Genomic DNA, 13,384 nt, shown 5'->3' with positions numbered 1-13,384 from the left:
GCTCATGGGATAAATGGGCCACTACCGCCAGCAATAAACGTAGTTCTAGTGGTTAAAAAAAAGAAGTAATACTCTAAAACCTTAAATTATGCTTTATTAGGAGTTTTAAATAGTGTGAATATACATTTGCATTCGTAGTTGCATTTTACACAAATATTTGTGTAGAATATTTATTAATGGGGGTTGAAATAAAGGTGTTCGAAATACAAAAATTTGAACTCTTTAGTGAGTCAGTCAAATTAAGAAAAACCACTGCGGAACCAAGTTATAGAAGACGTTCCTTTGGGTGCCGAATTCGTTGATACGCATAACCAACGGGCTCGGTAGTTGAGATGAATGGAATGATGTTAGTTGTAAAAGCCTAGACTTTTCTTAGGAATGAAAACTGGATGCAAAGATCTAAACTTTAGTCTGTATCTGTCTATTTGACGGAGGGGCATATTTTCCATAATTCACGTTTAAAGTGCTGTCTGTCTGTGAGTGTGTGTAGAGCGGAAGCTAATTAGCTGCTAACCTGCTTAGCTAACTGCTCTAGTAACACAGAGCAAAGATGGTTGAAACTATATTTGACCTGCCGGTGGAAAAGCAGATATTTTACGCTGTCCTAGGGTTTTCATGGACAGTATACCTTTGGGAGGCATATCTTTCTTACAGACAGGTGAGTCAATTGTTTATCAAGATTAAATCCCTTTGCTTTATAATAAAAGCAGAGCGTAAATCAACGAACCGCTGACAGTGGTTAAAACGTTTGATTTTAATCTCCCGTGGACTCACTATGAGCTGTGTCTTTCATAAAGTATGCGTTTAATATAGGATATTCTGACAGTTGAATATGTGATGCGACCAAGGGGTCCGTTTAGCAGGGTTAGATTTTTTTTGCTATTCAGTATTCTAGGTATTTAGTTTCAAAACACAACAGCGTAAGATTTCTTAATACGAAACCACAAAGCTATGAGTTGGGCCCATTATCAGCTTGCTGGAAATGTTTACTGGTCTATTTCACGCCCAGACACGTGGATGTGAAATATGAAGCTATTTGAATCCTATTAAAACATTTTTTTTATTCACTTCAGTTAAGCCACATTGAAAAGTATCTCACGACAGTGTTGGGGTGGGTGTAATTCCTCTAGGAACAGGAACTGATGTAGCAAATAATACAGAGAACGTCTTTAACCCAGGATATTATCACGTAGTCTTGATATGCTAGTACACACATGGAAAGAGTGCAGAAAGCAACTTTTATGAGAATATGGACAGGGATTCACACCATTATCAGACACAATTGGCCTTCCTGTAAATCATTAGATTCATGGCAGTACGCAATGTTTACTTGTTCTGTGAAATTTCTTTAGTTCAAATATAGTGATTAAGAGCTAAAAGACTTCAAAGCAGATTTTGGTATCCCTAGTATAAAAACCCCCCACAAAAATGATTGGCCTCACCTACCAGCTCAAAGGTCGAATTGTTGCAATATCGTTCACATGATTATATAGTATAGACTCAACAGGTTAAAAAGATGCTCTTTGAAACACATATTTAAAGGAAAACATCAAATTGGATTAGTATTGATTATATTATGTGATACTTGTCAAGTTTTGAGTTTAACACTTGAAAAATACACATCTGAAATATTTAACTTGGACAGTTACACTGACAGCATTGGATCCCTACATCAGTACCTTGATGATTTTCACTGTTTATGTAACTTTATGCACACGTCTTCCTACACTGCAGAGGAGGATATATAGAACAACAACCCATGTACCGCAGGAGCTGGGCAAGATCATGGATTCTGAAACATTTGAGAAGTCACGTCTTTACCAGCTGGATAAAAGCAACTTCAGCTTTTGGTCTGGACTCTATTCTGAGACTGAGGGGACGGTAAGATCATTTAACTAAAAGACACCGTTGTTTTTTGAGTTGATAGTCTTCCTCATATTAAAATGTTCTTTTATCACAAGTGTAGTAGCTGTGGACTTGTTGACATAAGTGAAAGTCACAAAGTGTCTTCTTGACCTGCAGGACTTTAAATGGACTTGACAAAGTATTAATACAATATTAGTGAAAAGAGTGTGCTTTCTTTTTTATTTTTGTTATTTTGTTTGTTTGATATTTAAGATTAGCCTAGTCTAACTCATTCTGTATGCCACACATTTTAAAATATTGTGCTCAAAACGGTTTCAGCTGATTCTGCTACTGGGTGGAATACCATTTCTGTGGGCTGTCGCCGGTTCTGTGACTGCTCGCTTTGGATTTGGTCCAGAATACGAGATCACCCAGTCCCTCGTGTTTCTGACGCTTGCTACCCTGTTCAGTGCTATAACTGGACTCCCCTGGAGTTTGTACAACACTTTCGTCATTGAGGAGAAGCACGGCTTTAATCAGCAGGTACACTGGCTGGAATGCACTCACTGTTTGTTGCCGAGACTAACTTGAGTTTGATTGGATTGAAGTTACCACAGTTGATGGGCTCCAGAGCTCATATTGAAGCTGTGTCTTTATGTTGTTTAATGTCAAAAACACAAACGATTTAAAATGTAATAAGAACTTTGATGGACTGAAGTTTTTGACTGTGAAATTCTGTCTGTTTAAACCCAAAATGAATTCAAAGACCGGAGAATCTGTGAAGAAGTAAAAAGAAATCAGAAGTCTAACACACTGTATTAATCTCCTGTTTACTCTGTTCTCTTTAAATGTCTGCTCTTCCTCTCAGACGTTGGGGTTTTTCCTCAAAGATGCCGTGAAGAAGTTTGCTGTCACTCAGTGTATCCTGCTTCCTGTGACCTCCCTGCTGCTGTACATCATAAAGATTGGCGGAGACTACTTCTTCATTTATGCTTGGCTCTTTACCCTGGTCGTTTCTCTGGTTAGTGGCGCATTCACCTCACTCTGTGAAAACGTTGAAAATGCATCACTGTGTAATAAGAAAACAGGTTTCTTGTCAGATAACTAGTGAGAAACTCAAAAGAAGTACATAGTTTATACTACACCTGTAATACATCCTGTCATCTCTGTCTTCTAAGGTACTTGTAACCATCTATGCTGATTACATTGCTCCCCTGTTTGACAAATTCACACCATTGCCAGATGGAGAGTTAAAGACAGATATCGAAGCCATGGCCAAGAGCATAAGCTTCCCCCTCACCAAAATTTACGTAGTTGAAGGTATGTCTTGAATGTGTCTTTTTAGTTATCATTCCCACTGTCACAGAGTGTTTGCTCATTGTGGGTCGTTTGTTGGGGATTTCTCTCTGTTGTTCTAGAGTCTTTTCCTTACATTATCAAGCCCCTTGAGGCAACTTATTACATTATTATTACATTGCAATCATTAGTATGGTTTTTTTTTTTTATTGTGGGGCGATGGTTGGTTGGAGATCCATGAATTTTTGTCTTGTTTCCAGGTTCTAAACGTTCTTCACACAGCAATGCATACTTCTACGGGTTCTTCAAGAACAAACGCATTGTGCTGTTTGACACACTGCTGGAGGATTACTCACCTCTCAACAAGGCTGGAGAGTCACAGCCTGAGCAGCCAGAGAGTGATGAGACATCCAGCGAGTCTAAAGCCAAGCCCAAGGTTGCAAAGAATTTCACTTGATTCATAAAAACACTTTTAAAGACAGAGTATTCTTACTTGTCTTGAAGCACACTTTGGTTGATTTTTGCTTGATAACAACTGGTCTGAGAGCTTGAAAGATTTATTTATTTTTTTGGTCATTAAGCTCTGTTTTGCTTTTAAAACCCTTTAATAAAGGATTGGAAAAAGCCCCAAGTATTAGATGTATTAATGTTTAGGCTTGATGTTGTTGGAAATTTTAGGTGACTGATTTTGAATCTTCTGTCACAGAACAAAAAACAAGGATGCAACAACCCAGAGATCCTTGCTGTTTTGGGTCATGAGCTTGGCCATTGGAAGCTCGGTCATACCGTCAAGAATATCGTCATTAGTCAGGTGATTTCTCCCAGATGGATGTCTTTTGTTTTATCCCAAAACATATAAAAGCCTGATTAGATCATAATACAGACATTCAGAGATTGAACTGAATCTTATTTTTATCTCTTCAGATGAATTCCTTCCTGTGCTTCTCCTTATTTGCTGTTCTGATTGGACGTAAGGAGCTGTTTGTAGCTTTTGGCTTCGATGACAGCCAGCCCACATTAATAGGCTTGATGATTATCTTCCAGTTCATCTTTTCTCCTTACAACGAGGTATGTGTGAGATCATGAAACTTTGAATAATTAAATCCTGTTGTTTTGAGATGTTTAAATATTTCTCTTCTTCCTCGCTTTTGTAGGTTCTGTCTTTCTGTCTGACGGTCCTGAGTCGCAGGTTTGAGTTCCAGGCAGATGCTTTTGCTCGCGGCATGGGCAAAGCCTCAGAGCTTTACTCGGCTCTCATCAAGCTGAACAAAGACAACCTGGGCTTCCCTGTGGCTGATTGGTTGTTTTCCATGTGGCACTATTCCCACCCTCCTCTCCTTGAGCGCCTCAGAGCACTGGGCAACACCAAGCAAGACTGACGGGGCTGGAAGGGGGAGCGGCAACCGCTGCCTCCTCCGAAGGGCCTCCGCAGACCGCTCCTGACCCTGTGATGCACCCTGGTCTTTTTCCTTCCCTTCTGCCCCCCATTAGCAAATTTTATCTTATTTTACCCTTTTCTTCACTTGCCATACTTTTTTTTTCTCTTCTTTAAAAGTTAGTTTTAAACAAAACCAAAACATATCAGCACAAGGCAACCATAAAAAAATCTAAGCCTGTACTGTTCTTTTTCTTTTATTCAGAAAAACCATTTACACATTTGCTGTGTGTGATAGATCTGGACAACATGTAAAGAAAAAAGCAATTGTCAGAGCACATATCAGATTTCTCAGATTGCACTCATAGATTTGTTTTTAGAAATCCTTTTATTTTTGTACAATTCATTCAGTACGTTCTTTTTCCCTTCTAAGTATGAAGCTCAAATGAAATTGACAAGTTATTTGGCTGTTAAATGTTAAGTTGGTTTTTTTTTTTATATTAATTTAAGATGATTAGTCATACAGTATATTTACTCATTACAATGCTTTTTACAGATGCACGGGCCAGATTGATTTGTTCAGCAAGTGCAACATTTATTGTCAAGTTCAAGTGAATATTCATGAGTCTACTCATCAATTCAGTGCTTTTTTTTTATTTAAAGAGAAACTCTGTAGATTCTTTGTCACAGTGACAAAATGCGAGTGCCTCTAATTCTTCTCTTTGTACCCATAATGAACACCTAGTGAACAGAGCGGTGCGAAATGTTTCGTTTGAACATTACATTAGACGTGATATTTTTGTTTTTGTTTTTTACATGCAATGAGGGGCTGCTGTTTTAATTTTCTTAAGCACCTGCTTGTCATGAAGGGTCCAACCATACCTGTACATATGTAACTTTGGTGATTAGAGTAATGATATATGGAGTGAATTGTTGAAAAAAAAAATGTTGAATGTGATTTGAATTTTTAAGTTCATGTAGAGTTTCATAGTTTTTGTTTTGTTTTTCTCTTTGTTTCATGCCAGCGATACCTGGTAAGCGAAGTATTTATAGGGGACTTATGGGAGGGAGATGGCAAGATTTCACCACGTGAGCCAGAGTTTGGTTTGCTCAGAGAGGGGGTGTATGCTTTCTTTGCAGTGTTGAATAAAATCTTCTAAGCAATTATCTTATTTGGGGTGCTTGTTTTACTTAGAAAAAATGTTATGAAAATCGCACAAAAGACAAGATTTACATCCAGTGATGACTTTGGAATATATTTTTCATTATATATATATATATATATATATATATATATATATATATATATATATATATATATACACACACACAAAATGCTCACTGGACACTTAATTAGGCACACCTTCCTAGTAGCTGGTTGGACCCCTTTTATGCCTTCAAAACTGCCTTAATTCATATAGATAGATTCTCTGTATGAATTGAGGCATTTTACACCATGTCTGTAATGCATAGATTCAACAAAATGATGGAAACATTCCTGAGATTTTGACTTCATAATGATATAATGGCATCACACAGTTCCTGGACATCCATGAAGCAAATCTCTTGTTCCACAACATCCTAAAGATGCTTTATTGGATTGAGACCTGGAGACTGTGGAGGTCATGTGAGTACAGAGATGTTCTGATCTTTGGCTAGAAGGATGCCAAGAAAATATCCCCTGCACCACCAACACCAGAACCATTAATGCAAGGCAAGATGGACCCATGCTTTCATGCTGTTTCACAAATTTTGACCCTAACATATGGATATGACAGCAAAAGGTACGTCTCATCAGATCAGGGGAAATGTTTTTCCAATTTTCCGATTTTTTCTTTTTTTTCCAATTTTGGTGAGCCTCTGGGATTTGTAGCTTCAGTCTCCTTAGCTAACAGGAGTGGCACCTCATGTGGTTTTCTGCTGCTGTAGCCCATCTGGTTCACGGTTTGGCATGTACATTCATGTATTTGAATTACTGTTGCCTTCCTACAATCTCTGTAAACTCTAGAGATGGTTGTGTGGGAAATTCCCAATGGATCAGCAGATTTTGAAGTACTTATAAAAACCATGCTATGGTCAAAGTTAATTAAATACCATTTCTTCCCCATCCTGATGCTCAGCTTAAAAATAAATTGATGTTTTATAAACTTATTTCTTTAAATAAAAAATACGGTGTACTAAAATATAAATAAAAAAATCCCAATTCACAAGTTATTTAATTAAGCTATGTAAAAAAGTAGAAATAACCATTGTTATTGTTGATTTTGTTTTTTTGTTTAAAAAACATTTTAAACCCCTTTTTGTTCACTAGCTGTGGATGTATATAGTATTTAAATTAATTAAAAATGCATTAAAAAAATCACACATCATGTTGCGTTATTGGTATGTAGCATAACAAAAATTATAAGGTCAGCTGCTACGTAAAGAGCGGCAACGCGGTGTCCATTTTTAAGACCATACCACTGCGGGAATTAAACACTGTGTTTTTCCTGCACTATGTATTATTCCATGTTATGTATATGAAATATATTTAGCAGAGAAATTGATATAATACATCATCGTATGAATAGATTTTTTAAATGTATCATCTAATTGAACTAACGTATTTCCTGTTGGCACCCCCGCCTTGGACATAATGGCGCCGTCCTGTGGTGTATTTTTGTGGACAAGGACAAGCTCGACACTACTTGTCAGTGGTGTTTTCATAAACATGGCGAGGTTTTTGAGGCCTAATATCAGGACTTTTGTCACCTCACAGCTAAGAATGTCATCCGACCAGGTAATAAACGTCCTGCAACCGTCTCACTTCATTACAAACACCGTGTAACCGCTATACAGCGGTGTGACATGTTTAGCCTCATCATTTTTGCTAGCTGAAAATCTTAATGACAGGTTCACCTGCTGTAGCACTGTGGTATTAGCTTTCTAATTGAACATTATTACCTAATAATTATAGGTTATATATGCCAAGGGAGTTCATTTTGTATACACTGCCACCTGTCAGACTATTCAGAAAAAGAATTTGGGTTTGTGAGCTGCTTTGTCCTCTCAGACGTTTAGGTTTTGCTCAAAAAGCGTTTCTGGTCTGTTCGAGATATCTCCATTATCACCTTGGAAACAAAGAAGCCTTTTAACCCACTCAAAAAATATAAAACCTTGACCTTCAACGTGGGCTTGTTTTCACAGCGTCCAGCAGATTCACCTTAATATCACACAGAAAGCCCTGATCACTGAAGTTGCGAAAGAAAGTAACTTTAAGAAATGTTACATTTTAAGCTGCCATCTGTTAAAGAAATGCCTTTATAGAAAATACGCAGAGCTCTATTTTTTATGTATGCATTTATTATTGGGTTTTGGGGTTTGTTTATTTTTTGCTTGTTGCTGAGTTAATTCACTAAACTTGTTTTTCTCTTAAATACTTCCCCACCCACTCAGCTGGGTGAGCTGGGTAAAGGTGCCGGGAAAGGTGGTGGTGGTGGAGGCTCTATCAGAGAGGCAGGTGGATCCATGGGGAAGAAGCAGGCTGCAGAGGAGGAGATGTACTTCAAGTATGAAATTCAACTTATAAAGACAGTTTTTTGTCCACTTTTTCCACCTCTTCTACATGAAAATAAGCCTGCGTGATATCTGTCTTTCTTCATATAAGGCGCAAGGAGAAGGAGCAGCTGGCAGCACTAAAGCAGCACCATGAGGACGAAATCGATCACCACAAAAAGGAGATTGAACGTCTCCAGCGCGAGATTGACCGCCACAAGGGAAAGATCAGAAAGCTGAAGCATGACGACTGAGTGAAGCCTTTGAAATAAAACAAAAGTTTTGTTTTTTTTCTCCCCACTGTCCAAGACTCCTTTAGTAACCACACTAGTTTCTGCGTGCACTGTGTTATGCCAGTCATGAATGTTTGAGTGATGGTACTTATGTAAATTCTTGAAAGGTATTAAAATTGATTAAAAGAAATGAGTACGGGTTCCATGGCATGCTCTCCAAGAACATTTTCCTGTGTTGTTCATTGGTGTGTCGTATGTCACAGGCACAATGCCAAAGTGAAAATAACTAAATATAATCTGTGCTTCATGCTACTGTTTTATTTCAGTGAACAGTTTGTGAACTTGTGAGAAACATTGTTTTCAATGAGCAACAATAGGCAGCAAATCAAGTGATAAAATTGACTAAGCTGCAACCAGCACACCTTTAATGTGAGATATAAAAATGGTAAAAGAAAAAAAGATAATTAAAGTTATCTGGCACCACAAATATGTGACCTGGTCAATATGTGTTTCAAACTGCTCCTTAAAGCCATCTTGATCTGAAGTAAGGTAATATAAATTTCATACTATTAAGATCTTTATAAGTATTTAACACCTTTATGATTTCTTTTTTGTTTGTTTGCTTTTTGCATATTTGTCAGATCATAAAACAAATTTTAATATTAGACAAAGATAACAGGAGTAAATGCAGTTTTTACCGCTCATCTGGAAAAGGCAGATGGGGTATTTTCACCCCACCAGGTGGGTGGGTGGCTGGGGGTCGTGGATGTCTAAGTTTGAGAATGCGAGAATGAGATAATGTAGGAGCTTCTAATTGATACCATAAATGTCTGTGACCTACACCTCAAGGTCAAGTTCATAGGCCACGTTTTCCAAAGATCCTGTGAATGTGATAACTCAAGAAGGAAACTACCTAGGATATTCAAATTGATATCATAGGTACATCTACTGAGATTTGAAGCTTGAAAGGACTTCAACTAGGCCACTTTACCACTTATTTTTTTCTCCCTCGCCCTTTAGAAGTGGACACTGGTGCATTTTGGATCATTGTCCTGTTGCCTAACCTAAGTGTGCTTGAGCTTCAGGGCACCAACTGATGATGGAACATTCTCATTCAGCATTTTCTGGTAGAGAGCAGAATTACAACAAGTTGTCCAGGTCCTGGAGCAGCTAAGCAAAACTGCGATTGCTATATAATTAATATATAATTATATAGCATATAATACATAATAGTACATAATTTATAATATTGAACTTAATTCGCCCAGCAGTGGCGCTATTTTTTCATAGCCTGTGAGCCACGAGAATGCAAGAAGCTGTCGTCACTTCCGCCCACCCCTGCCTTTTACCACGAGCAACCCCGTTTGTCTTTCTTTTCGCACATCATGGCGGACCGGTTCAATAAGGTGGGAAGCTGCTCTGGAGATATTATATTATTTTTCAGCTCTATAGGCAAAATAAAACCTTGTGTTTTGCAGTTAAGCGACTGGCGATAACTTGGGACAGCTTTGTGTAGTCGTTGTTTTGCTCAGTGTTTTTTCTGAGACCTATTTTTAGGGAATGTCTGAGGCAGCTCGCTATAGCCGAGTGAGCGTGCCTTCATCATGGCAGCTTCCCTGAGTCAACGCTGTTAGCTTGCGAGGCTAGGTTTAACGTGTGTACTGGATGTATGGTCGTATGGGAAACGTACCGGCAAACTTAACTAAATTTAATGGGTGGTATTTCGTTGCTTCTATGTAGGGAACCTTTCGTGACATTTCAACTCAAAAAATACAAGGTTAATCGTCAGCGCGGTTTCGTTTAGATGCTAAGCAAACGTTATGTCTCAACCGGCAAGTCAATAGTGTCCCATGTGCCATTTATCACAGTGACGTGGAGGCAGAAATACTTTCAGTTCACAGTAAACCCCTTTAATAAACAGTGATGGGGTTAAATGCGTTTGATTATCGTTTAACTTGTATCTTAGTGCAAGGCTGATAATGTGACGATTGTCAAGTAGAAAGTAAATGCAAGTTGATTAACATTACCATACAAGATTATAGGGCAATTACTAGGATGCTTTTTCATGGTGAGGATAAAGCATTGTTATCCTTTTTCCCCACCTTTTATTTTAGGTTCTGCTGCTTGATGGCAGGGGCCATCTGCTCGGCCGACTTGCTGCCATTGTGGCTAAACAGGTTCTTCTGGGTAAGTTTTCAGAGATTAATATGAATTTTTGGTAATAAACAATATAAATGTTTGATAATAAACAATTTAAATTAAGTATACACTGTGCGATTTTTGGACTGTCCTAGTCAAGATATTCTAATTTAGCTGTTGTATCACGCAGCACATCTCATAATGAGACTGCTGCTGTACCTGCTGACCATTCAGTAGGAATGCAGTGCAAACTAACCTGAAATAGCTGAGCCATTGTGGGGTGCTGTTGGAGGTAAACCGTGCAAAATAAGGTGATTTGGATTGTAACACATAATCTAGTCTAGTTTTACACACCTGAACTGTGGACAGTGTCAGTGGTATTGTTTCTGGAAATACTCATGACATGATGTCCACTTGCTCTGGGAATTCTCTAGTTACTGGCTCTTTTGTTACATAGCATCAGTCAGGAATTATACGGTTATTCTAGCACTAGAAGGATGAGTATTTGATTTCCATTACAAAAAATTGGATATTTGTGTCCTCATGTGTAGTTCAGCTGGGTAATGTCTTTAAAAAAACACTTGCATTTTGTATGTGAAAAATGACTAAAGTCCCGCAGAGAGCATTGTATGCTCTTTCTACACATGCTCCAGATGCAATCACACAAAACATGCAGACACACAGATGGCTACAAAGACCGACCTATGCTACGATGAAACTCTACCTTTAACTTCCAGACTTGTGTCAGATCCATGTCGCACAGTGTGTTTTGCTGCATGTAAGACTGATGAACAATGTATTCATAGTTGCCTGTTGTTGTGTGATTCTGTCGATGATGACTGTATTAACTGCCTTGGTTGAGTTTAACGACAATGAGAAAACTCACATGCACTACCATCTGAGACAGGAAACAAACAGTATCTGCACCTGTTTGCTACTCTCTTTAACTGTTGAGATTAACTGTTGGCATTTTGTCTTTTAGGCCACAAAGTGGTGGTGGTGAGATGTGAAGGCATCAACATCTCTGGCAACTTCTACCGTAACAAGCGTAAGTAGGGTTATGTCCCATTTTCAGTCCTTTAAAATGCTCGTTGTCGGTGATGTTTTACTAGTTTGAGTTTCACAGACCATGAGAAAACCTTACATGCACTACCATCTGAGGCATCAGCATTACTTAATAAAGCAATGGTTTCCCCTTGCATGTATCTTGATGTATGTGTAATGTGGCTAATGTATATCTCTTCTGGATCATGTGCCTGTTTGCAGTGAAGTACCTGGCTTTCCTGCGCAAGAGGATGAACACCAACCCCTCTCGTGGTCCGTACCACTTCAGGGCTCCCAGCAAGATCTTCTGGAGGACCGTTAGAGGTGAGTAAGTGACACTACCGGCACATGAAGGGGTCTATTTGCATTCATCTATGATACTTGCTTAGCACAGTAAAGCTGTTTATAGCAAAGCTAATGATCTATTGATGAAGCAGGCTTCAGACATCTGACTTTTTTTCAGTTTAGCATATGTTGAAATGGCTACTGAGGTTTTTATGTTTCTTTTTAAAGCACAATCTCTCTTTAAACAGGTATGCTGCCTCACAAAACCAAGAGAGGTCAGGCTGCTCTGGAGAGGCTGAAGGTGTTTGATGGTATCCCCCCACCCTATGACAAGGTATGCTGGTAATTTCTTTCCTTAATTTTTACGGCCCCCACAAGTGGCTTTGACTGCTGTCTGTGATGCCATGCATCTTAACTGCCTTGTCTGAATAGTAACCATGAAAAGAAATGATGTCTGAGACACGCTGCCTATAACAGTTCAGATGTGCTGTTGTCTTCGTTATCTGAATTTGTTTTATTTGATTTACAGAGGAAGCGCATGGTTGTCCCAGCTGCTCTTAAAGTTGTGCGTCTGAAGCCCTCTCGCAAGGTGAGCCTACAATGTTGTTTTTTGTTAAGGAAAGAAAATGAAGAGTGACAATAAGGTTACTCCATTTACTATTATTTGGCTGTAAATTTTGAATTTGGCAGGCACAACCATTTAGTTTGTATAACATTGTTCTCTTCAGTTTGTGAACTGTTGATTTCATATGGTTTTTCATTTCTCCCTCAGTTCGCCCTCCTTGGGCGTCTGGCACATGAGGTTGGCTGGAAGTACCAGGCTATCACAGCCACTCTGGAGGAGAAGAGAAAGGAGAAGTCTAAGCTCCGCTACACCAAGAAAAAGACACTGATCAATCTGACCAAGCAGGCAGAAAAGAACGTCGAGTCCAAGATTGCAAAATACACAGATGTTCTGAAACAATATGGAGTTATTGTCTGAGCTAAACTCATCTGGCCAATAAAGATGAATACATGTTTATAAAATGTGTCATGACTATTTTATTTCGCATTAAAGTAAACTGCATTTACTACAACATGAATATGTTTAAGACGAAGACACTGCTGTGAGTGCAGCTTCTCTTTAAAAATTGTGTGTAGGCAGTTGTATTAGTAGCTATCACAAGAAGGTAGCATTTGTGTATTCATGATTATATTTACTTGGTATATGAAAAGTATCACTCAGACTTTTGAGAGGGTTTTAAAAAGATTTGTCAGGAAGCATCACAAATGTAGAGATGTTCTTCAAAAACAAAAGTTTATGGTGCAGAGCTACGTGTAATCTAAGCCAGGAAAAGCACACTGGAGTTGCTTATTTTTCTTACATGATATTGCATAATGTGTAAAATAAAAATGTATAATAGGGTTAGTAAACATAATGAATTGGATGTTTGGAGTATTACATTTTAATTTTAATTTCACAAAATTTGCCATCTGACCCACCAGTTTTTGAATTGTATAACAATTAGCTGCAGCTGTAGAGAAATAATTTTTTTTTTTTTTAAAAAACTGACAAATACAATTTATACATGTGGGAACTTCTCATTGGAACCAAGCTTAACTACCAGCAGAGGGCAGTGTTGTACTGCGACAC

At 38.3% G+C, this 13,384-nt stretch overlaps 3 protein-coding genes and 2 non-coding genes across 5 annotated transcripts; all 5 read left to right on the top strand.

Annotated features, from left to right (window-relative positions):
• Positions 1-269: 269 nt before the first annotated feature.
• zmpste24 (zinc metallopeptidase, STE24 homolog) lies at positions 270-5,683 on the top strand. The gene is made up of 9 exons (XM_085143481.1): positions 270-658; positions 1,735-1,881; positions 2,185-2,388; positions 2,714-2,866; positions 3,024-3,165; positions 3,402-3,577; positions 3,848-3,952; positions 4,066-4,209; positions 4,296-5,683. Exons 1-9 carry the CDS (start codon positions 551-553, stop codon positions 4,518-4,520), a joined length of 1,404 nt encoding a protein of 467 aa, XP_084999607.1. The 5' UTR covers positions 270-550; the 3' UTR covers positions 4,521-5,683.
• A 1,453-nt stretch (positions 5,684-7,136) lies between these two features.
• Positions 7,137-8,506, top strand: atp5if1b (ATP synthase inhibitory factor subunit 1b). The gene is made up of 3 exons (XM_085143479.1): positions 7,137-7,295; positions 7,952-8,064; positions 8,163-8,506. The coding sequence occupies exons 1-3, from the start codon at positions 7,152-7,154 to the stop codon at positions 8,302-8,304; spliced, it is 399 nt and encodes a 132-aa protein (XP_084999605.1). The 5' UTR covers positions 7,137-7,151; the 3' UTR covers positions 8,305-8,506.
• Positions 8,507-9,606: 1,100 nt separating this feature from the next.
• Positions 9,607-12,777, top strand: rpl13a (ribosomal protein L13a). Its single transcript, XM_085143478.1, has 7 exons — positions 9,607-9,689; positions 10,398-10,470; positions 11,405-11,470; positions 11,689-11,790; positions 12,000-12,085; positions 12,281-12,340; positions 12,524-12,777. The coding sequence occupies exons 1-7, from the start codon at positions 9,669-9,671 to the stop codon at positions 12,731-12,733; spliced, it is 618 nt and encodes a 205-aa protein (XP_084999604.1). The 5' UTR covers positions 9,607-9,668; the 3' UTR covers positions 12,734-12,777.
• On the top strand, positions 11,248-11,330 carry LOC146496304 (small nucleolar RNA Z195/SNORD33/SNORD32 family). Its single transcript, XR_014871386.1, has one exon. It is a non-coding gene; the product is annotated as a small nucleolar RNA Z195/SNORD33/SNORD32 family (small nucleolar RNA).
• Positions 11,513-11,588, top strand: LOC146496303 (small nucleolar RNA Z195/SNORD33/SNORD32 family). Its single transcript, XR_014871343.1, has one exon. It is a non-coding gene; the product is annotated as a small nucleolar RNA Z195/SNORD33/SNORD32 family (small nucleolar RNA).
• Positions 12,778-13,384: the final 607 nt, after the last annotated feature.

Source organism: Neolamprologus multifasciatus, chromosome 19 (genome assembly GCF_963576455.1).
Source record: "Neolamprologus multifasciatus chromosome 19, fNeoMul1.2, whole genome shotgun sequence".
Lineage (NCBI taxonomy): Eukaryota > Metazoa > Chordata > Actinopteri > Cichliformes > Cichlidae > Neolamprologus > Neolamprologus multifasciatus.
Note: the sequence above shows the minus strand (reverse complement) of the source record. Positions and strands in the feature narration are given on the sequence as shown.